General features: G+C 39.1%; 1 protein-coding gene across 1 annotated transcript in view; it reads left to right on the top strand.

The window, feature by feature from the left end:
* plx (PTB_TBC1D1_like and TBC domain-containing protein plx) overlaps positions 1 to 22629 on the top strand; it is a 108791-nt gene that overhangs the window by 15880 nt on the left and 70282 nt on the right. The window contains exons 7-11 of the mRNA XM_071694664.1: positions 2080 to 2368; positions 2559 to 2682; positions 10900 to 11002; positions 12912 to 13040; positions 19488 to 19608. Of these exons, the coding sequence (XP_071550765.1) occupies positions 2080 to 2368; positions 2559 to 2682; positions 10900 to 11002; positions 12912 to 13040; positions 19488 to 19608 (766 nt within the window). The remainder of the gene's footprint in view (positions 1 to 2079; positions 2369 to 2558; positions 2683 to 10899; positions 11003 to 12911; positions 13041 to 19487; positions 19609 to 22629) is intronic.

The raw sequence follows: 22629 nt of genomic DNA, 5'->3' as shown, positions 1-22629 counted from the left end.
CTCCTGAAGCAGGAGTTATGGGAGTGTGTGGTAAAGTGTAAGAGAGTAAATTCTAGATTGATGTAGGTAAAACTGAAAGTGGATGGAGAGAGATGGGTGATTATTGGTGCTTATGCACCTGGTCATGAGAAGAAAGATCATGAGAGTCAAGTGTTTTAGAAGCAGCTGAGTGAGTGCATAATACAGGGTTTTAGTGATGGGTGATTTAAATGCGAGAGGTGAGTAATGTGGCAGTTGAGGGTATAATTGGTGCACATATTGTATTTAGTGTTGCAAATGGGAATGGTGAAGAGCTTGTGTATGATTTGTGTGCTGAAAAATGACTGGTGATTGGGAATACCTGATTTAAAAAGAGAGATATAAATAAGTATACGTATATGAGTAGGAGAGATGGTCAAAGGGTGTTATTGGATTGTTTTAATTGATAGGCATGTAAAAGAGAGACTTTTGGATGTTAATGTGCTGAGAGGGGCAGCTGGAGGGATGTCTGATCCCTATCTTGTTGAGGCAAAGGTGAAGATTTGTAGAGGTTTTCAAAAAAAGAAGAGAAAATGTTTTGGGAGAAGAGAGTGATGAGAGTAAGTGAGCTTGGAAAGGAGAATTGTGTGAGGAACTACCAGGAGAGATTGAGTGTAGAATGGCAAGGGGGTGAGAGCAAATGACGTGAGGAGAGTAGGTGAGGAATGGGATGTATTTAGGGAAGCAGTGATGACATGTGCATAAGATGCATGTGGCATGAGAAAGATGGGAGGTGAGCAGATTAGAAAGGATAGTGAGTGGTGGGATGAAGTAAAGTGAAAGAGAAAAGAGAGGTGTTTGGACAGTACTTGCAAGGAAGGAGTGCAAATGACTGGGAGATATATAAAAGAAAGTGGCATGAGGTCACTTTGTACACCACCCTAACCAAAACACTGTACATCTGCCACTCTGTAATCACACACATTCAGCACACCTTTGAAATACTCACTCCATCTCCCCCTCACTTCATCACTAACTGTTACCACTTCCACCCGTGCCCCACTCACCAATGTTCCCAATTGTTCTCCTGTATTATGCACGTTATTTACCTCCTTCCAAGACGTCTTTTTATTCTTCCTAAAGTCTAATGATACTCTTTGACCATAACTCTCATTTTTCCTCTTTTTCAACTCCTGCTCCTTCCTCTTGACCTCCTGCCACTTTCTCTTACACATCTCCCTGTCATTTGCACTTCTTCCTTGTAAGTATTGTCCAAATGCCTCTCTTTTCTTTTCTTTCTTTATCAGCTTTACGTCATCCCACGCTCATTACCCTTTGTAATCTGCCCACCTCCCACCTTTCTTATGCCACATGCATCTCTTGCACATGCCATCACTGCTTCCCTAAATACATCCCATTCCTCACCCAGTCCCCTCACATCTTTTCCTCTCACCTTGTGCCATTCTATACTCAATCTCTCCTGGTAATTCCTCACATAAATCTCCCTTCCAAAGCTTTAGTTTCCAAGAATGGATGAATTTATTGGTTCAAAAACTTACAAGTTTGGATAGGTATTTAAGATTTAAGCAATGTTTAACTGTAAACAACAAACAAGATAGATAATTTAGTATGCAGTACACTTCTGTTCAGGCAACTGTTAGCTGCAGAAAATATTAAGTCATTGTACAGTATTAGTCCTTCAAAAGCCATTAAGTGTAAGTGATCAGGTTTGCTTAGATAGACTAATATCTGCATTCTGAAAGGAGCACCTTGAAGGACTTGCACTTGCTTCCCACTCACCGTAGTATATGGCGCTTATTGATTGGTGGTCAGACCTTAAGATCAATCACAGTGGAGGATCATAACTGGATAACTTTTCTGGGGTCATAATTATTATCTTATTAAGACATGTGCTGGAATGTCAAATGCTTTGTTTAGTTGGACTCCCAGGAGTAGGGTCCAGCCACCTTGACTTTAGAGGCCTGACAAGCTTTTGGCCTTCTGGCTTTTGTGAGAGGACAGGAAGGAGGCCTTTTATTAACGTATTTTATTGTTGATATTATTACTATTACTAATCCAAGAAGATGAATTTAGTCACTCAAATTTGTATTCTTTGATTAGGACCTCGGGAAAACTAGTCCATCTGATCAAGGAAAACAAGAACATGAAGATAAAGAAACTCAGAAGCACCCTAAGGTGCGATTTACTCTGTGGTCAAGCACCGAACAGCCTCCAGATTCCCCAACCAAAACTGCAAACCCTCTGTCTAGTCTTACTGGCCCACCTTCATCTATGGAAGTGGGTACACCAGTTTCTAACCAGCCCAGTTTACCACCTCCTGTTGAAATGGTCACTTATTCTAGGTCTGCCAGTGTTTCTGAAGGGGAATATGAAACACCTGCCTCTGAGAGTGAGTCTCATTGGTTTTCTGTTTCTTACTCTGTTTTGTTGATTTTGTACTATACCTTCTTTTATTGTTATTAATTAGATTGTAACTAGACATAATGGATCTCTTTTATAAAAAGTTAGCAAAATTCTTAGTGCCTTTAATTAATATTTGATACCTTGAAATATTTGAAATGCTTTTTGATTTACTTTAGGTCTTGGAGATCAGAAAGAGCTCTCAGAGTCAGAAGGAGAAGCAAAGGCAGAATTGACAGTTGTTGAACCCTTCCGTCAGCGACTCAGGACAATCAGTGGAGATTCTAGTATCTTGTTTCGCAGGTAGGAACTCTTTATTGTTTTTTATTATACTTTGTCGCTGTCTCCCGCATTAGCGAGGTAGTGTAAGGAAACAGATGAAAAAATGGCCCAACCCACCCACATACACATGTATATACATACATGCCCACACACGCACATATACATACCTAAACATTTCAACGTATACATACTTATACATACACAGATATATACATATATACACATGCACATGTTCATACTTGCTGCTTTCATCCATTTCCGTCGCCACCATGCTACACATGAAATGGCACCCCCTCCCCCTATGTACGAGCGTGAGGTAGCACTAGGAAAAGACAACAGAGGCCACATTCGTTTACACTCAGTCTCTAGCTGTCTAGGAACTCTTTGTTTTTACTTATTTATTGTTCTGACTGTATGGAATATGATTTTTTTTGTGTATACATACGTATCGCTCTAAATCTGGTCGTCTGAAAATTGTAATTATCTGAAAATTGGACGCATTTGAAAAATATCCCTTTTGAAATTGAATGAAAAATAATCCACAACTTTTTCTGAAAACCATGATTATTTTCCAACTTTACTGTTATGTTTTTTGAATGAAGCATTGTCTGGTTGGTGTGCTAAGCAAGCATGTTCAATGCTGTGTATGTATTGGATTTGTCAGGTGGTTACTGTAATTTTTTCAATAGTTTTACTCTGTCTGTCCATTGTAATATTAAAAGACCAACAGGCAGCCCCATAGTTGTAAAGAAAGTGGAGTTATTGCAGAATTTAGAGAGTAGTCTGTCAGAAACCTTAGTGAGGACTTTGGGATGGATACCTTAACTTGTGATGATGTGAACAATATTTTATACAAGCTCTCTCCTACTTACATCCAGTGCAACTTACAACCATCTGTACATACAACTGAAACAAAAATATGAATTAAAGAATAGAAATGATGAAATATGAACCTAAGAGTCTTTAATAAAAGGTAAAAAGAAACTACAGGATCATATGATAAAGCTGGTTAATAAAGAACGAGATAATCATGATAGAAATTGAGTAGGATAAAAGAATGCTGTAGAAGTAAATGAATTCTTTATGCCATTCTGACATACGTCTGACTTATTTCCATTTTGAGATCTGACTAGTTGGTCAGAACGGAACTTGGATATATGTCAGGGAGGGGATGTATAGATACTGATGTACTGAAGTTTATGGGCAAGCATTGAATATTTTAACAGGATAATGGTAATGAGCTATATATGTAATGATGGAATAGGCTCATCAGAAGAGGAGCAAGAAAGTAATGTTGGTTTTACTTGAGTTGTTTGTCCAAGCCAAGATTTTCTGAGATAAAATCAACAACATAATATGATTATACTTTGTAATGAATAAGAAAATGTAAAGAAAATCATGGCATATGACATAGAGGGTGTAGGAATAGAGCCTCTGTTGGTCATGAGGCAGCCAAGAGCTTTATTGAAGAGTCTAAATTAAATTGCTGATGAAGTTCTTACAACGGCTCAGGTTTATAATACTGATGAAACATCACTGTTGGCATTGTATACCAACAGCTGATGAGGCAGCATCCTTAAACTACAAATCCCCAAAATCTTGGGATGTTCTATTACAGGGGTGTATCAAAAAAAAATGTAAAAGATTTTAGTTATCTTAAGTAATAGGAAATATGTTCCTGGAAGCAAAAGGAATGAGGAAGGGTGATGAGTGTTTTGGGAGGAGCTGAGTGAGTGTGTTAGCAATATTGATGCAAGAAGTTGGGAATTGATGGTGGGTGATTTGAATGTGAGTGAATAATGTGGCATTTGAGGATATAATTAGGGTGCATGGGGTACTCAAGCATGATAATGAAAATGGTGAACAGCTTGTAAAGTTGTGTGCTGAGAAGGTGGTTTAAAAAAGGTAGATATATAAGTATATGTGGATGAGCAGGAAGATGGTAAGTAATTATTGTTGGATTATGTACTAATTTATAAGCATGTTAAAGGAAGACTTGGATGTGAATGCTATGATAGGGGCTGCTGGTATAATATTTGATTATTATTTGGTGAGGGCAAGGTTGAAGATCTGTTGAGGTTTTCATTAAAGAGAAAAAAATATGGGTGGGAAGAGGATGGTGAAAGTGATTGACCTTGGAAATAAGGCTTGTGTTAGGACAAATCAGGAGAGATTGAGTGTAAAATGGCAAAAGGAGAGAATGAATGAAGCTAGGGGAGTGGGTAAGGAATGGGATGTTTTTAATTGAGCAAAGCTGAATTACAAGAGAAATAGATGGCACTTGGAAAGCAAAAAATGGGCATTTGAGAAAGGGTAGTGAGTGGTGGCATGAAAGAGAAATGTATGGGCATTATATGCAGGGTAGGTATAATATTTGGTATAATATTTTATTATTATTTGGTGAGGGCAAGGGTGAAGATCTGTTGAGGTTTTCAGTAAAGAGAAAAAAATATGGGTGGGAAGAGGATGGTGAAAGTGATTGACCTTGGAAATAAGGCTTGTGTTAGGACAAATCAGGAGAGATTGAGTGTAAAATGGCAAAAGGAGAGAATGAATGAAGCTAGGGGAGTGGGTAAGGAATGGGATGTTTTTAATTGAGCAAAGCTGAATTACAAGAGAAATAGATGGCACTTGGAAAGCAAAAAATGGGCATTTGAGAAAGGGTAGTGAGTGGTGGCATGAAAGAGAAATGTATGGGCATTATATGCAGGGTAGGTATAATATTTGGTATAATATTTGATTATTATTTGGTGAGAGCAAGGGTGAAGATCTGTTGAGGTTTTCAGTAAAGAGAAAAAAATATGGGTGGGAAGAGGATGGTGAAAGTGATTGACCTTGGAAATAAGGCTTGTGTTAGGACAAATCAGGAGAGATTGAGTGTAAAATGGCAAAAGGAGAAAATGAATGAAGCTAGGGGAGTGGGTAAGGAATGGGATGTTTTTAATTGAGCAAAGCTGAATTACAAGAGAAATAGATGGTACTTGGAAAGCGAAAAATGGGCATTTGAGAAAGGGTAGTGAGTGGTGGCATGAAAGAGAAATGTATGGGCATTATATGCAGGGTAGGAATGTGAGAGATTCACAAGAGAAAACAGCAGGTGGACAAGAGGAAGGTGCAGAGACTGAAAAAGAGGACAAATGAGAGATGGGGGTGAGTGAATATCAGCAGGATTCAGGGAGAATAAGATAATTTTTGGAAAGAAGTGTGAAGAAGGCAAAATGAGGAAACTGTAATTGGCAAAGATGAGGTGAAGGAGAGATGGAGTGAGTTCCTAAAGGATTGTTGAATGTTTTAGATGATAAGGTAGCAGATGTAGGAAGATTGGGTTAAGGAGGTATGCAAAGTGTGAGTCATGGCATGTGACTCCTTGAAAAGGAAAGAGGTGTTGAAGGTTTATTGTTAGATAGAGTGTGGCAAGGTGGCTAGAGTGGATGGTATTTCAGTTAGATTTCGCTAGAAAGGTGTCTGTGTTGTTGATTGGTTTTAAGTTTGTATGGCTTATGTTGAGATGCTTAGGGATTGGGGGTATATTGCTATTGTATAACGGCAAGATGGACACAAGTGAATCTTAAGATTACAGAGGTATAAGTTTCATAAGTGTATTTGGTTTGCTGGTAGGGAGAGTGGTGGTTGAGAGGGTGGTGGCATGCACAAAGCTTCAAATTGGGGAGGAGCATTGTGTGTTCAAGTGGTAAAGGTCGTATTGATGGATCAGGTGTTTGCTTTGAGGAACTTGTATGAGAAACTAAGAGAAACAGAAGGATTTGTTTGTGGTATTTTTGGATCTGGAGAAAGCATATGATAGGTTTTATAGAGATGTTCTTTGGAAGTTGCTGAACATATATGGTGTGGAAGAAAAGCTTACAGAAGCAGTGAGGAGTTTTTACCAAGACAGTAAAGCATTTATGCAAGTAGTTAGAGAGGAAGTTGAATAGTTCCGATGAAAGTGGGTCTCCATCAGGGCTGTATGATGTCACCATGTCTGATTTTTTTTTATATATGGGGTTTTGAGAGAGATGAATGCAAGAGTCTAGGAAAGAGGAGCAGGTATCCAGTTTTTTGTAGGTAGGGGGGCCTGAGATATGAGTCAGTTTTTGTTTGCTGGTGATTTTCTTCTGGTGGCAGATTCTAGTGAAAAATTGCAGTTGTTGACTGAGTTTAGGAGAGTGTTTGAAAGGAGAAAGTTGAGATGGATTGAGACATACTGTGGGTTATGAGGCTATTCTCCTGTTACATTGAGGAGTGTGGAAAGGGATAATTGTCTGTGTGGGCAAAGATGGATAAGTTTGATGAAGTAGTAGTCTCAACAATTTTGTATGGATTAGAGGTGTGGGCTCTGGATGAAGAAGTATGGAAGAGGATGAATGTGTTGGAAATTAAGTGTTTGAGGACAGTATGTGGTGTAAGGAGGGTTGCTTGAGTAAGAAATGATTGTGTAAGAGGGAGGTGTGGAAATGAGGGGAGTATGTTTTAGAAACCTGAAGAGGGTGTGCTGAATTGGTTTTACCATATTCAGCAAAGAGGGTAGATTTGTCAGAAGTGGAGGGGTCAAGGAAAAGAAAACTGAATCTGGAGAAGGAAGAATGGAGTGGGAAAGCTTTTGAGAGTTTAGGGCATGCATGGAATAGAGTGAATTGGAACACTGTATTAATACAAAGGGTGATATGCTGTCTATAGATTGAAGCATTACATATGAAGCTTTTAGGGAAAACCATAGAAAGGTCTGTTGGGCCTGGGTGTCATTAGGGAGCTCTGGTTTTGGTGCATTGTACAGGATATTTGGAGAGTGGATGTGAAAGAATGAGATCATGATCATCTCTTCCTGGTGCTACCTCATTAATGCAGAAGGCAGTGGACAGGTATGAAGGAAATATCAAGAAAAACTATGAGAAACAAAAAATGAAGTGAACTTATTGTATTTGATGCTCTAGATAAGTATATGCACGTTTGCTGATGATGTGCTTACTGTGTTATTGCTACTGACATGATATAGTACAATATTTCATCACTTGGCACCCAACACACTTAGTTTACCTAACTTGCACATATATTTGCTTTTATCTTTTAAGAGTAACACAATTCACTCTTTTGGAAGCTCATTGTTAAAAGACACACAGTGAATAACAGATAGCTATGTTAAATGTTTCTTTACTCACCATAGGGTTTTACTTGTCTTCATTATATGGTATTCAGATTTAGCATTTATTAAATATGTTTTCTTTGCATGATTTTTAGGTTATATATCCCGGGGGATAGGGGAAAAAGAATACTTCCAACTCATCCCCCATGTGTCGTAGAAGGCAACTAAAGGGGACAGGAGCGGGGGTCTAGAAAATCTCCCCTCCTTGCATTTTAACTTTCTAAAAGGGGAAACAGAAGAAGGAGTCATGCGGGGAGTACTTATCATCCTCGAAGGCTCAGATTGGGATGTCTAAATGTGTGTGGATGTAATCAAGATGAGAAAAAAGGAGAGATAGGTATATATTTGAGGGAAGGAACCTGGATGTTTTGGCTCTGAGTGAAATTCATGAAGCTCAAGGGTAAAGGTGAAGAGTGGTGTAGGAATGTCTTGGGAGTAAAGTCAGGGGTTGGTGAGAGGACAAGAGCAAAGTAAGGAGTAGCATTACTCCTGAAGCAAGAGTTGTAGGAGTATGTGATAGAGTGTAAGAAAGTAAACTCGAGATTGATATGGGTAAAACTGAAAGTGGATGGAAAGAGATGGGTGATTGTTGGTGCCTATGCACCCAGTCATGAGGAGAAAGATCATGAGAGGAAAGTGTTTTGGGAGCAGTTGAGTGAGTGTGGTAGCAGCTCTGATGCATCAGACCAGGTTATAGTGATGGGTGATTTGAATGCAAAGGTGAGTAATGTGGCAGTTGCAGGTGTGATTGGTGTACATGGGGTGTTCAGTGTTGTAAATGGAAATAGTGAAGAGCTTGTAAATTTGTGTGCTGAAAAAGGACTAATGATTGGGAATATCTGGTTAAAAAAAAAGATATACATAAGTAAGTATGTAAGTAGGAGAGATGGCCAGAGAGCATTATTCGATTACGTGTTAATTGATAGATGCGTGAAAGAGAGACTTTAGGATGTTAATGTGCTGAGAGGGGCAACTGGAGGGATGTCTGATCGTTATCTAGTGGAGGTGAAGGTGAAGATTTGTTGAGGTTTTCAGAAAAGAAGAGATAATGTTGGGGTGAAGAGAGTGGTGAGAGTAAGAGAGCTTGGAAAGGAGACTTGTGTGAGGAAGTACCAAGTGAGATTGAGTGTAGAATGGCAGAAGGTGAGAGCAAATGATGTAAGGAGAGTGGGGGAGAAATGAGATGTATTTAGGGAAGCAGTGATGGCTTGTGCAAAAGATGCTTGTGGCATGAGAAATGTGGTAGGTGGGCAGATTAGAAAGGGTAGTGAGTGGTGGGATGAAGTAAGATTGTTAGTGAAAGAGAAGAGATAGGCATTTGGACGGGATTTGGAGGGGAGTAGTGCGAATGATTGGGAGATGTATAAAGGAAAGCGGCAGGAGGTCAAGAGAAAGGTGCAAGAGGTGTAAAAGAGGGCAAATGAGAGTTGGAGTGAGAGAGTATCGTTAAATTTTAGGGAGAAAAAAAAGATGTTTTGGAAGGAAGTAAAGAAGGTGCGTAAGACAAGAGAACAAATGGGAACATCGGTGACGGGGGCAAATGGGGAGGTAATAACAAGTAGTGGTGAAGTGAGAAGGAGATGGTCATTCAACAAACCTTCAAAATACTCATTTTGAAGGTTTGTTGAATGTTTTTGATGATAGAGTGGCTGATATAGAGTGTTTTGGTCAAGTTAGTGTGCAAAGCGAGTGGGTCAGGGAGAATGGTTTGGTAAACAGAGAAGAAGTAGTGAAAGCTTTGCGGAAGATGAAAGCCGGCAAGGTGGTGGGTTTGGATGGTATTGTAGTGGAATTTATTAAAAAAGGGGGTGACTGTATTGTTGACTGGTTGGTAAGGATATTCAATGTATGCATCGTTCATGGTGAAGTGCCTGAGGATTGGCGAAATGGATGCATAGTGCCATTGTATAAAGGCAAAGGGGATAAGGGTGAGTGTTCAAATTACAGAGGTATAACTTTGTTGAGTATTCCTGGGAAATTATATGGGAGGGTATTGACTGAGAGGGTAAAGGCAGGTACAGAGCATCAGATTGGGGAAGAGCAGTGTGGTTTCAGAAGTGGTAGAGGATGTGTTGATCAGGTGTTTGCTTTGAAGAATGTATGTGAGAAATACTTAGAAAAGTCACTCCCTTTTTTGATAGATTCTACTGCAATACCATCCTTGCCGGATTTCATCTGCAAAGCTTTCACCATCTTTTCCCTCTTAACCAAACCATTCTCCTTAACCCACTCACCTCTCACACCACCCTGACCAAAATACCTTATGTCTTATCATCGAACACATTTAGCAAATCTTCAATATACTCACTCCATCTCCTTGTCTTTTCATCGTATTTTGAAAAACATCACATTTAACATCCACTGGAAGGATGAAGTGAAAAAGATTTTAAGCAATTGGGGCCTGAACATGCAGGAGGGTTAAAGGTGTGCAAGGAATAGAGTGAATTGGAACGATGTGATATACCGGGGTTGATGTACTGTCAATGGATTGAACCAGGTCATGTGAATCGTTTGGGGTAAACCGTGGAAAGTTTTGTGGGGCCTGGATGTGGAGAAGGAGCTGTGGTTTTGGTTAGAGAGTGAGTGTGAACGAATGACCTTTTTTGTCTTTTCCTAGTGCTACCTCACATGTGTGTGGGGGGAGGGGGTTGTCATTTCATGTGTGGCGGGGTGGCAATGGGAATGAATAAAGGCAGCAAGTATGAATTATGTACATGTTTATATGTATATGTCTGTGTATGTATATATATATATATATATATATATGTATATACATGTGTATGTGGGTGGCTTGGGACATTCTTTTGTCTGTTTCCTTGCGCTACCTCACTAATGCGGGAGAGAGCGTGATAGATAGGTAGATAGCTTTACTTTGTGACAGGTGAATTAATGTAAATGATATATTGTCATCTGTTTTGTATGTTGCACTAATGTGATGAGTAGTGAATGATTGAATGTTCGGGAAAGACTTTACACTTCTGTTTGGCTTTTTCGATACGGAAAATGTTAAATTATATTGATAGCTTGCTTGAATTTATTTCTCATAAGTGCCATGGCTATGATTGCTTATTCATTTGTATATTCTTTTTGTACTACAGGCCGATTCCTGGTCAGGACCATGGAATGAGAGCCCGTGCAGGTTCCATTGGCAGCATGACTCAAAAGAGTCGTGGATACCGCCATGGTGAAAGTGAGTTAAAGGTAAGCTAGTCCAAAATTATATGGAACCATAGTTGATATGGGAGGCCCAGCAGATGATGGTATAGTAGCTTTCTTAAAGGGCTCCATATGACTAAACCTCAATTCTTAGTCATTCACAAATTGCAAAAAACAGATTAGTTGTTCTCATACCACCACTATATATCAGTACTCTCAGGTTACTTGGACCATCAAGAATTAAAGTGTACTCATAAAGAATACCTGAACCAGTTTGGTGAGTGGGAAGGTAGTATGTACCCATCAACTTAAACTATCATGGCTCAAAAGTGTCTAAGAAGAGAACTCTTTTTGAGTCTGACAGGCTAGGCTCACTGAGGTGGCAAAGCACTCTATGTAAGTGATCACTCACTCAAACTTTAGGATAAAATCTCATAAATTTCACATACAGTACTTGCAGAAAGTCTGAGGAATATGGGGCCTTTTGTCATGTGGTTAGGTGTCCTCAGAATGTCTGCTTCTACCAGCATACTGAATGCTCAGATCTCGCTTAACTACTACTTGGCAATTCTCCCTGGTGATCCAACCCCCATGAGGTTCAGTTCCTGGATTTAGGTATTCATGCAAAACAACACTATAGTAGCATACACTTCTGATGCCATATCAGATGCTTATCAATATGAGGAGAGATAACATACCATTACAGAACAACACTGTTTAGAGTAAGGGGTAGCCGCTTGTTGAAAAGTAACTGAAATGGAAGATCAAGCTTTCACTGGGTCTCCAAAGTGGTAAAATTTTTTTTATATACATTATCGCTGTTTCCTGCATCAGCGAGGTAGCTCCAGGAAACAGATGAAGAATGGCCCCTCCACTCATATACGTGTATATATACGTAAGCACCCATATACGCACATACACATACATATCAACATTACATACATATACGTACACATACACAGACATATACACATGTACATATTCGCACTTGCTTGCCTTCGTCCATTCCTGTCGCTACCCCTCTCCACAGGAAACAGGGTTGCTGACCCCCACTTCAGTGAGGTAGCACCAGGAAAACAGACAAAAAAGACCACATTTGTTCACACTCAGTCTCTAGCTGTCATGTGTAATGCACTGAAACCACAGCTCCCTGTCCACCTCCAGGCCCCACAGACCTTTCCATGGTTAACCCAGATGTTTCACATGCCCTGGTTCAGTCCATTGACAGCCTGACTCAGGTACCCATGTTATCGACCAACCCCTAGGGGTGGGTGAACAACTGAGTTGATTGTGGACCAACTGCCACAACCAGGATTCGAACCTATGTGCTCGACCATGGGTGGCCCGTGAATGTGTCATGGTCATGGTCATGGTGAGAGACTCCATAAGGCTGTTTACAGATATTACAGACTTTATTAATGAATTCGACAGAGGATATCACAATAAATCAACATATGGCTTTCTTATTAATACAGGGCTACCAACCTCCAGCCCAAGAAGCCCCAGTATACCAATATTTATTAACTATGGGCTCATATTGTTTCCCACAAATTATGCACAGGTATTTGTTTTGGCTACTGTTCATATCATTAATTGTCTCCAGCATTGCTTCTATGGTGTATATACCTCATGGTTTGGAGATAGTTATTGACTCATTGTCTGGAAAAGTTTTATATGAAGTACTGTAATTTGAATACAGAAAATAGAATTATAAAAGATATTGTGTTTTTATAATGATGTTGGTTATGAAACTCCTAAATGGTTTATGACAAAATTGTGTGAATGTCATTCAATGATGTTGCCTTGCTTTCAACTTAGGAAAAGGTATGCTTGTTTTTCTAAACAGTTTTTTTTAAAGAAAGTGTAACTATATCTATTTTTATGATCATACAATTATTAATCATTTGCTGGATTGTGGAGTTGGTAAATATATTAAACAAACTATTTTTTTCAGATGTTAAGTCATGACTTCAACCGCACTATGCTGTTCCATATAGGCCGCAGTGAAATCCAGCTAATTAATCCAGAAGTAAAGTCGGTCCAACTCAACAAGAATTTCAAAGATGTTGCTCACTGCTGCCAGGTGAATTTACATTTCATACCTAAAGCAAGTTAGGTTTTCCTAAACAGATATCTTCAACAAACATGTGATTATTCTAATTTTGAATGGTTTCCTCTGAAGAACTAACATTTAAGCTTTTCTTCTATTAGATATTTTTCTGTGATAGTAATCGACATGGCATGTGGAAATAACATTCCCCAATCAAGGCCACGTCAGGCAAAGAATAGTTAAAAAGAATGAAAACAGAAATTGATCAAGGCTTCACAAGTGTTTGTAACCTGACTCATAATGAACAGAAAGTTAAGTGATAAGAGAAAGACAAAAAAGGAAGATATCTCCTCAGCTTAGCTGTTCAAGGGAAGGTGTTAAAACAGTCAATCATCGAGTGGCCAGTCTCCATGGGGAAGCTTGGGGAAGCAGCAGCCAAATGCATGCCACAGGTTTAGATTGTAGTGTTTGCTTGAAAATTCAGACACCTTTATGTCATTGCTGTAATGTAAAGCACAGTATATATAACTAAATGTATGTGATATCCATGAGGACCTTAAAGTGGCATTATAGCACTGGATAACCACTTAAATTTCTCAGCCATTGAGAATTGTGTTGGATCACATAGTTGAATAGTGTTGGAAGGGTGATACTTGCTGTGATATTTGCATAGTTGGTTGCCTTGCCTAGACTTTGCTTGAGATGGCTTAGACTTATACGTCCAACTTTTTCTTTTTGTTAAACCATGAATTCCTGCTCAACTACCTTTTACCCATTTACATTTATGCCGGGATCCCTAGCTCTTAGTTATGCCCTCAGTTGCTGCATCACCCAGTCTTATATTTAGATCTAGTTAGCACTGAGATTTGATGGCTTGCATCAAAACTTCTAAAGCATTCTTTCAACTCCAGGATAGGTTAGGTTAGGCTAAATAAAGTTGTGAGTTGGAACAAAAATTATGTCATGTGTGGCAAGTTAGGCTGGTTTCATCAGTCCAGTGGAAATTGTAATCTTTCTCAAGAATGAACTTTTAGATAGTCAAAATTCTCTCCAGCTTTAAAGCATTTCCTGATCTTTTTGTTTTTAAAAAATATCTTTGTACAGTAATTGAAGTAATTTGCAGTGGAGTGCTACTGCCCGTATAAAGAGAAAAAGGATGATAATTGTAATTATTTATTTTTTTTCTCTAGTTTCTCTGATAATAGTAATATTGATGATGAGCATGATAGTAGTTGAATTAGTTGTGGTGGTGGTTTACTATTGATGATGAGCATGATAGTAGTAGAATTAGTTGTGGTGGTGGTGGTGGTGGTGATAGTAGCAGTGGTAGGGTAGTGGTGTTGATAGTATTAAAAGTAGTCGTAGTAGCACAGGTGTTTACTGTTAAATGATCCCAGTTCCAAAATACAAAATGTCCCAGAAACTGGCTAATCTGGTGAACACTCCATTTGCTCAGAGAAGTTCCACTATATCTAGATGTTTTTTGGTCACTGATTCACACTTCTGACTTGGGGATACTGAAAACTGCATTTAGAATTACTGTGCAAATTTGTGTTAGTTAATAAGTAAGTAAAAGTTTATATTTCACTTTTTTGCTATAGATTACTAACAGGCATAGCTGCTTTATCTGAAAGCATGGTAAGTTAATGAGGTAAATATGGTCTCGTTATAAACCTGCTGTTAGGGTGTAATATATAGGAGGTCAAGAGAAAGATGCAAGAAGTGAAAAAGAGGGCAAATGAGAGTTGGGGTGAGAGAGTATCATTAAATTTTAGGGAGAATAAAAAGATGTTTTGGAAGGAGGTAAATAAAGTGCGTAAGACAAGGGAACAAATGGGAACTTCAGTGAAGGGGGCTAATGGGGAGGTGATAACAAGTAGTGGTGATGTGAGAAGGAGATGGAGTGAGTATTTTGAAGGTTGTTTGAATGTGTTTGATGATAGAGTGGCAGATATAGGGTGTTTTGGTCGAGGTGGTGTGCAAAGTGAGAGGGTTAGGGAAAATGATTTGGTAAACGGAGAAGAGGTAGTAAAACCTTTGAGGAAGATGAAAGCCGCCAGGGCAGCGGGTTTGGATGGTATTGCAGTGGAATTTATTAAAAAGAGGGGGTGACTGTATTGTTGACTGGTTGGTAAGGTTATTTAATGTATGTATGACTCATGGTGAGGTGCCTGAGGATTGGCAGAATGCTTGCATAGTGCCATTGTACAAAGGCAAAGGGGACAAAGGTGATTGTTCAAATTATAGAGGTATAAGTTTGTTGAGTATTCTTGGTAAATTATATGGGAGGGTATTGATTGAGAGGGTGAAGGCATGTACAGAGCATCAGATTGGGGAAGAGCAGTGTGGTTTCAGAAGTGGTGGAGGATGTGTGGATCAGGTGTTTGCTTTGAAGAATGTATGTGAGAAATACTTGGAAAAGCAAATGGATTTGTATGTAGCTTTAGAGATGCTCTGTGGAAGGTATTAAGAATATATGGTGTGGGAGGCAAGTTGTTAGAAGCAGTGAAAAGTTTTTATGGAGGATGTAAGGCATGTGTACGTGTAGGAAGAGAGGAAAGTGATTGGTTCTCAGTGAATGTAGGTTTGCGGCAGGGGTGTGTGATGTCTCCATGGTTGTTTAATTTGTTTATGGAAGGGGTTGTTAGGGAGGTGAATGCAAGAGTTTTGGAAAGAGGGACAAGTATGCAGTCTGTAGTGGATGAGAGAGCTTGGGAAGTGAGTCAGTTGCTGTTTGCTGATGATACAGCACTGGAGGCTGATTCATGTGAGAAACTGCAGAAGCTGGTGACTGAGTTTGGTAAAGTGTGTGAAAGAAGAAAGTTGAGAGTAAATGTGAATAAGAGCAAGGTTATTAGGTACAGTAGGGTTGAGGGTCAAGTCAATTGGGAGGTAGGTTTGAATGGAGAAAAACTGGAGGAAGAGAAGTGTTTTAGATATTTGGGAGTGGATTTGGCAGCGGATGGAACCATGGAAGTGGAAGTGAATCATAGGGTGGGGGAGGGGGCGAAAATTCCGGGAGCCTTGAAGAATGTGTGGAAGTCAAGAACATTATCTCGGAAAGCAAAAATGGGTATGTTTGAAGGAATAGTGGTTCCAACAATGTTGTATGGTTGTGAGGCATGGGCTATGGATAGAGTTGTGCGGAGGAGGGTGGATGTGCTGGAAATGAGGTGTTTGAGGACAATATGTGGTGTGAGGTGGTTTGATCGAGTAAGTAATGTAAGGGTAAGAGAGATGTGTGGTGATAAAAAGAGTGTGGTTGAGAGAGCAGAAGAGGGTGTTTTGAAATGGTTTGATCACATGGAGAGAATGAGCGAGGAAAGATTGACCAAGAGGATATATGTGTCAGAGGTGGAGGGAACGAGGAGAAGTGGGAGACCAAATTGGAGGTGGAAAGATGGAGTGAAAAAGATTTTGAGTGATCGGGGCCTGAACATGCAAGAGGGTGAAAGGCGTGCAAGGAATAGAGTGAATTGGAACGATCTGGTCTACTGGGGTCGACGTGCTGTCAGTGGATTGAACCAGGGCATGTGAAGCGTTTGGGGTAAACCATGGAAAGTTGTGTGGGGCCTGGATGTGGAAAGGGAGCTGTGGTTTCGGTGCATTATTACATGACAGCTAGAGACTGAGTGTGAACGAATGGGGCCTTTGTTGTCTTTTCCTAGCGCTACCTTGCACACATAAGGGGGGAGGGGGTTGTTATTTCATGTGTGGCGAGGTGGCAATGGGAATGAATAAAGGCAGACAGTATGAATTATGTACATGTGTGTATATGTATATGTATGTGTGTGTATATATATATGTATACGTTGAGATGTATAGGTATGTATATTTGTGTGTGTGGATGTGTATGTATATACATGTGTATGTGGGTGGTTTGGGCCATTCTTTCGTCTGTTTCCTTGCGCTACCTTACTAACACGGGAGACAGCGACAAAGCAAAATATATAATATATAATATATTTTTTTTTCATACATGTTCGCCATTTCCCGCATTAGTGAGGTAGCATTAAGAACAGAGGACAGCCTCATAGGGAATATCTCACTTGGTCCCTTCTCTGTTCCTTCTTTTGGAAACTCAAAAATGAGAGGGGAGGATTTTCAGCCCCCCACTCCCTCTCTCCCCTTTTAGTCTCCTTCTAAGACATGCAGGGAATATGTGGGAAGTATTCTTTCTCCCTTATTCCCAGGAATAATATATATATATGGCTTTTGTTGTCTTTTCCTAGTGCTACCTTGCGCATGTGCGGCGGGAGGGGGTTGTCATATCATGTATGGCGGGGTGGCGGCGGGAATGAATAAAGGCAGCAAGTATGAATTATGTACATGTGTATATATGTATATGTCTGTGTATATTTATGTATACGTTGAAATGTATAGGTATGTATATGTGCGTGTGTGGATGTGTGTGTATATATACATGTCTATGTGAGTGGGTTGGGCTATTCTTTCATCTGTTTCCTTGTGCTACCTCGCTAATGCAGGAGACAGCGACAAAGTGTGTGTGAGTGTGTGTGTGTGTGTTTGTGTTTGTGAGTGGATGGGCCATTCTTTGTCTGTTTCCTGGTGCTACCTCACTGACACGGAAAACAGCAATTATGTATAATAAAAGAAAAGAATATGATATATATATATTTGGGATAGGGGATTAAGAATACTTCCCATGTATTCCCTGCGTGTCGTAGAAGGCGACTGAAAGGGTAGGGAGCGTTGGGCTGGAAATCCTCCCCTCTCGTTTTTTTTTTTTTTTTCCCTAAAAGAAGGAACAGAGGGGGCCAGGTGAGGATATTCCAAAAAAGGCCCAGTCCTCTGTTCTTAATGCTACCTTGCTAATGTGGGAAATGGCGAATAGTTTAAAAGAAAAAGAAAAGATATTGGAAAGGATCACAATTTTGCAGATGATCAAGATATTCCTGAGTCCACGGGGAAAATGAAAGACGATAAGTTCCCAAGTGCACTTTTGTGTAATAATCACATCATCAGGGGAGACACTGGAGAGAAATATAACAGTCAGTTGATATACAACAAAGAGATGTAGCTAGGACGCCATTTGGTAAATTCCGTCCTAGCTACATCTCTTCGTGGTATATCAACTGACTGTTATATTTCTCTCAGCCATCACAACTTCAGCTGGCAATATCAGTTCTTCAGCTATATTGAATGGATTTTTAGGTTTAGCAACTAATAAAAATACAGTTGAAGATGCTTCCAGAGCTTTGCTTGATGTTGTGAAGGCTTTCTTGATTGTTGTCTGGGAACACTTAAAATCAGAAAGTTTTCTTTTGAAAAACTCTGCCGGTTTGCCGACATGACACTGATGTTTTGTGTTAAGGTGACGGAGGTGAGCTGGTTTCATACTACTGTTGGCCAACCTTTTCCCACAAAAGAAGCACAAAGCTTCAGGAGGATCATAATTCGATGAAGTTAAATCCTAAAAGCACATAATCTTCCTTGTATTGCCAATATTTAGGTAGGTCTGTTTTCTTTTTCTTCACAGCTGCTTGATTTCCTTCACTTGCATTGCTGCTGTGGCTGCTACAGCTATCATGTTTTAACCATCTATCCATATTTCTTGGTGTTGAATAACTGTGTCTGTAAGCTTACATGTGAATTTGAAAAAGAGATGTTCACACTTTCACTCTTAAAATGAAACTGAGGTAGAGTGACTTGAGTGAGGAGTTCAGCACTGTTCCTGTACATGTCATGTCCCATTTCCTCTCCCTCCCCCCTATTCCCATCTCCTCTCAATTTCTGTCCGACTGATTTTGATTCTTACTCTGTTCTCTTGTAATTCGCTTAAGTTGGAAACTTTGTAAGTGTTGTGGTTATTCAATTATTCTATATTTCTAAACAATCACCCATGCACACATACATATGCTTAGTAAAGTTACTGATCCAAGATGCCATATAAAAGAAAATTTATTTACAGTATCTGCTCTGAAAATAGAAACATTGATAAATTGGTAAGTAGATAACTGCCTTCATAAATGTATTTTATACTTTTCATATTATCCCTGGGGATAGGGGAGAAAGAATACTTCCCACGTATTCCCTGCGTGTCGTAGAAGGCGACTAAAAGGGAAGGGAGCGGGGGGCTGGAAATCCTCCCCTCTCATTTTTTTATTTTAATTTTCCAAAAGAAGGAACAGAGAAGGGGGCCAGGTGAGGGTATTCCCTCAAAGGCCCAGTCCTCTGTTCTTGACGCTACCTCGCTATCGCGGGAAATGGCGAATAGTATGAAAAAAAAAAAGAATATGTTACCTGTACATCCTAGGCTGAACAACCCCAAAATTGGAAAATTTTGAAATCCAGTGTTGCTCAGGTCCCAAGTATCTCAGGTTTGGGATCATTTACCTTTTGTAGTGGTAATGGTGTTAATGATAGAAGTATAGAAATGCTAGCAGTAATAATGATCTTCATCACAGTAGTGATGGTAATTTTTAGTTTTTATTTAATATGGCTACTTTATTTGTATAGGGTATCAAGCAGAATGACCATTTTGGATTTATCTGTCGTGAATTGAATGGAGAAACACCTTGCTACCTCGGCTATGTCTTCAAGTGTCAGTTCAGTTCAGTAACAGATGAAATCATGCAAGGTAAGTTATGTCGTCTGACTTCAGTTATGAAATGTATGGTAAGGGCCAAGGTCATAATTTTTGATAATAAATTTTGATTCTCTGCGATCATGTTTGTTGCTATCATTTGCATGATATTGAGTAATTGACTGTGACTAAACTGATTTTGACTTTGCAACCTAACAGTCAAATAGGGGTATTATAAGAGATGAATAATAGAAAGTGTATGATAATACATTCATTGTTGTTTTGTGTTCAGATTGTAATTTCATTGTCTCAATACACATTTTATTTTGCAAGCTCTTTTAGAGCAATTTTTTATCATTGACTATGTAATGTATCTAGTAGCAACTCCATAGGGTATATGTAATGAGACTCAGTCCATTAGTTCATTTAAGAAGCTTTTTGCCTCTACATGCTACTGTTATTCATATGCTGCATTAAAACTTAAAGCTTTTCCATAAAATCATTTGTATCTGAAGTTTCTGAATCTTAAGAGGTTACATTCTGAATGTTCTTATGGGTAATTGTGTGAGCTTTCTGTTGAATATGGGCTCAAACGTTTTACTGTGAAAGGCAAAATGTCAAACATTACCTTCTTAGATTAACCTTAGAAAGCCGCAAGTTTATTTTTCTTGAGTACATTATAATTTTGTGTCAAATGGAAAGAGTCCTTTATTTTTACCTGAAAACCAAAGATTATTCTATTTGAAATTTTTTCAGAAATCGTATTGATATGTTTGATTTTCCATGTCTTAAACAAAGAAATTTTTTTAATGGGTGACATTTGAAATGTAGGTATAGGGAGGGAAAGAGACATGCAAGAAAGGAAGTTCAGTAGCGTTACCTCATAGAATGAATGGAAGAATGAAGTACTTTAGAGTTGAATTAACTTTTAGAGGTATATTAGATAATGAATTTGCATGGAGACAGGATGTTGGGTACAAATAAAGTTTTGAAAGGATATCATATATGATATAGTTAGGAAAGTGATATGGAAAGTTCCAGAAGTAGATCAGGTTAGAGGATAAGTGCTGTAGATCTGGGATGAGATAGTACACATATAGTTTTTTTTTTTTGTTTTTTTTTTTGTCGCTGTCTCCCGCGTTTGCGAGGTAGCGCAAGGAAACAGACGAAAGAAATGGCCCAACCCACCCCCATACACATGTATATACATATGTCTACACACGCAAATATACATACCTACACAGCTTTCCATGGTTTACCCCAGACGCTTCACATGCCCTGATTCAATCCACTGACAGCACGTCAACCCCGGTATACCACATCGATCCAATTCACTCTATTCCTTGCCTTTTTAGATTGTATGATGAACATGCAACAGGTAGAGAGAAAAAGGGAAGAAAGAAGAAACACTTATTTTAAGGGAGAGAAGAATTTATGGTTTTGATCAGGACATAAAGAATGATCTATAATGTTTATATATGATTTAGAGTCATCTAGCTAGGAGGTCCTTATGCTGGCTTAGAGATTAAGAATTGAGGTGGAATTCAGCACAGTATTTATCAAGCATGACAGACCAAGGGAAAAGAGGAAGAAAAGGAAAGAGTACAGTTATTAGGTAAAAAATGTGACATCAAATAAGGGAGGAGGACAGACCATCTCACCAACTTTGCAGAGAGGTCGGGAATGATAGGTGATGGTAATGTTTGGAAAGTATTGATACAAATGCTGATGAATTAATAGTAAATGATAAAAAGCTAAAATTTAAGGTTCGTATAGGGAAAAATGCACCTGATGTTGGAGTTGTGGAAAAAAAGCTACTAAAGAGGCAAGATCACACCTTTTTTAATCTTGAAGGGTACATGTTAGTATGGAGGAAAATAGAAGACAAAGGAGGAGAATATATTGATTTTGAAGAGGATATAACCTTAAGTCTCAGGAAATAGTAGTAGATAGTCCATTTAGACAATACCTAATGGAATACCTAATGGGAAAGGTAACTGTAGGAAAGAAGTGCATAGCGGTATTAGTATATTATCCAGTGGTGTTATTATATTATTCTCAAGAATTTTAATGATTTGGAACAAATATTTTTCTTACTCGTGACCCCTTTCTCAAAATACTGCAACACTTGTGACCCCCTCCCCCATATTATCCTGTTCAGTTTCAGTCATTCATTCTACAATCCCTTTTGTTAGAAGTGAAATCATGAAAGAACAAAACATTGAATAATAAAGATATCATTGCTTCTATGATACATCATACAATGTCGTTAGGTACATTTATTTAAAGTTTATTAAATCAAGCTCATTTTTTAATTGCTGATACCCATTGTTTCATCAACTCACCAACCTAGCTAGTGGGATGGGACTACATCTAAGAAGAGAGTCTTGTTATGCATGGCTGAGTGTTTGTGAAAGTCAATCTCATGTCATCCTCCACATCCAGTCTGTTTCTTCTTTTTGGTTTGATTTGGACAAGTGTTGAAAACCCAGACTCACAAAGGTAGGTGGAGGCAAATGGCAGGAGAATACAAAAGACCAGCATGCTGATTTCTGGATATGACTGACGCATAGCACACCAGATCTGAGTTACTGATCTCTTCTGGAGGAGGTCATGTGCTAAGGTTACCGTGACATGTAGAGAAAAAATATCCATGTTCCCTCTAGGCTTTGTGACTCCCCTAGCAACCCTTCGCAACCCTCAGATTGGGAACCCCTGGGTTAGTACATGAAGTAGTAAAATGTACATTTCTCAGATAAATCCCTGATTATAGGGGATTTCAGTTAGAGAGAGAGAGACAAAAACTGGCAGAATTGGATTTCCATAGTGACAGGGAATCATGGAGACAGTTCCTGGAGTGTGAACAGGAAATGTTCCCTAGTACTGGTGTTCTAGAGTTCATGGGTTGTCTACTCACATTCCATCCCACCTTTTTTGATACCTTGTTGCGGGAATGAAAATAGCTCTTGTACGAAAAGGATATAGATATATCACTAGTTGCAAACACACACACACACACACACACACACACACACACACACACACACACACACACCTCTTTATAAGAAAAACAGG

The sequence above is a fragment of the Panulirus ornatus genome, chromosome 57 (genome assembly GCF_036320965.1).
Source record: "Panulirus ornatus isolate Po-2019 chromosome 57, ASM3632096v1, whole genome shotgun sequence".
NCBI lineage: Eukaryota > Metazoa > Arthropoda > Malacostraca > Decapoda > Palinuridae > Panulirus > Panulirus ornatus.
This window is presented reverse-complemented; position numbering and strand designations above follow the sequence as displayed.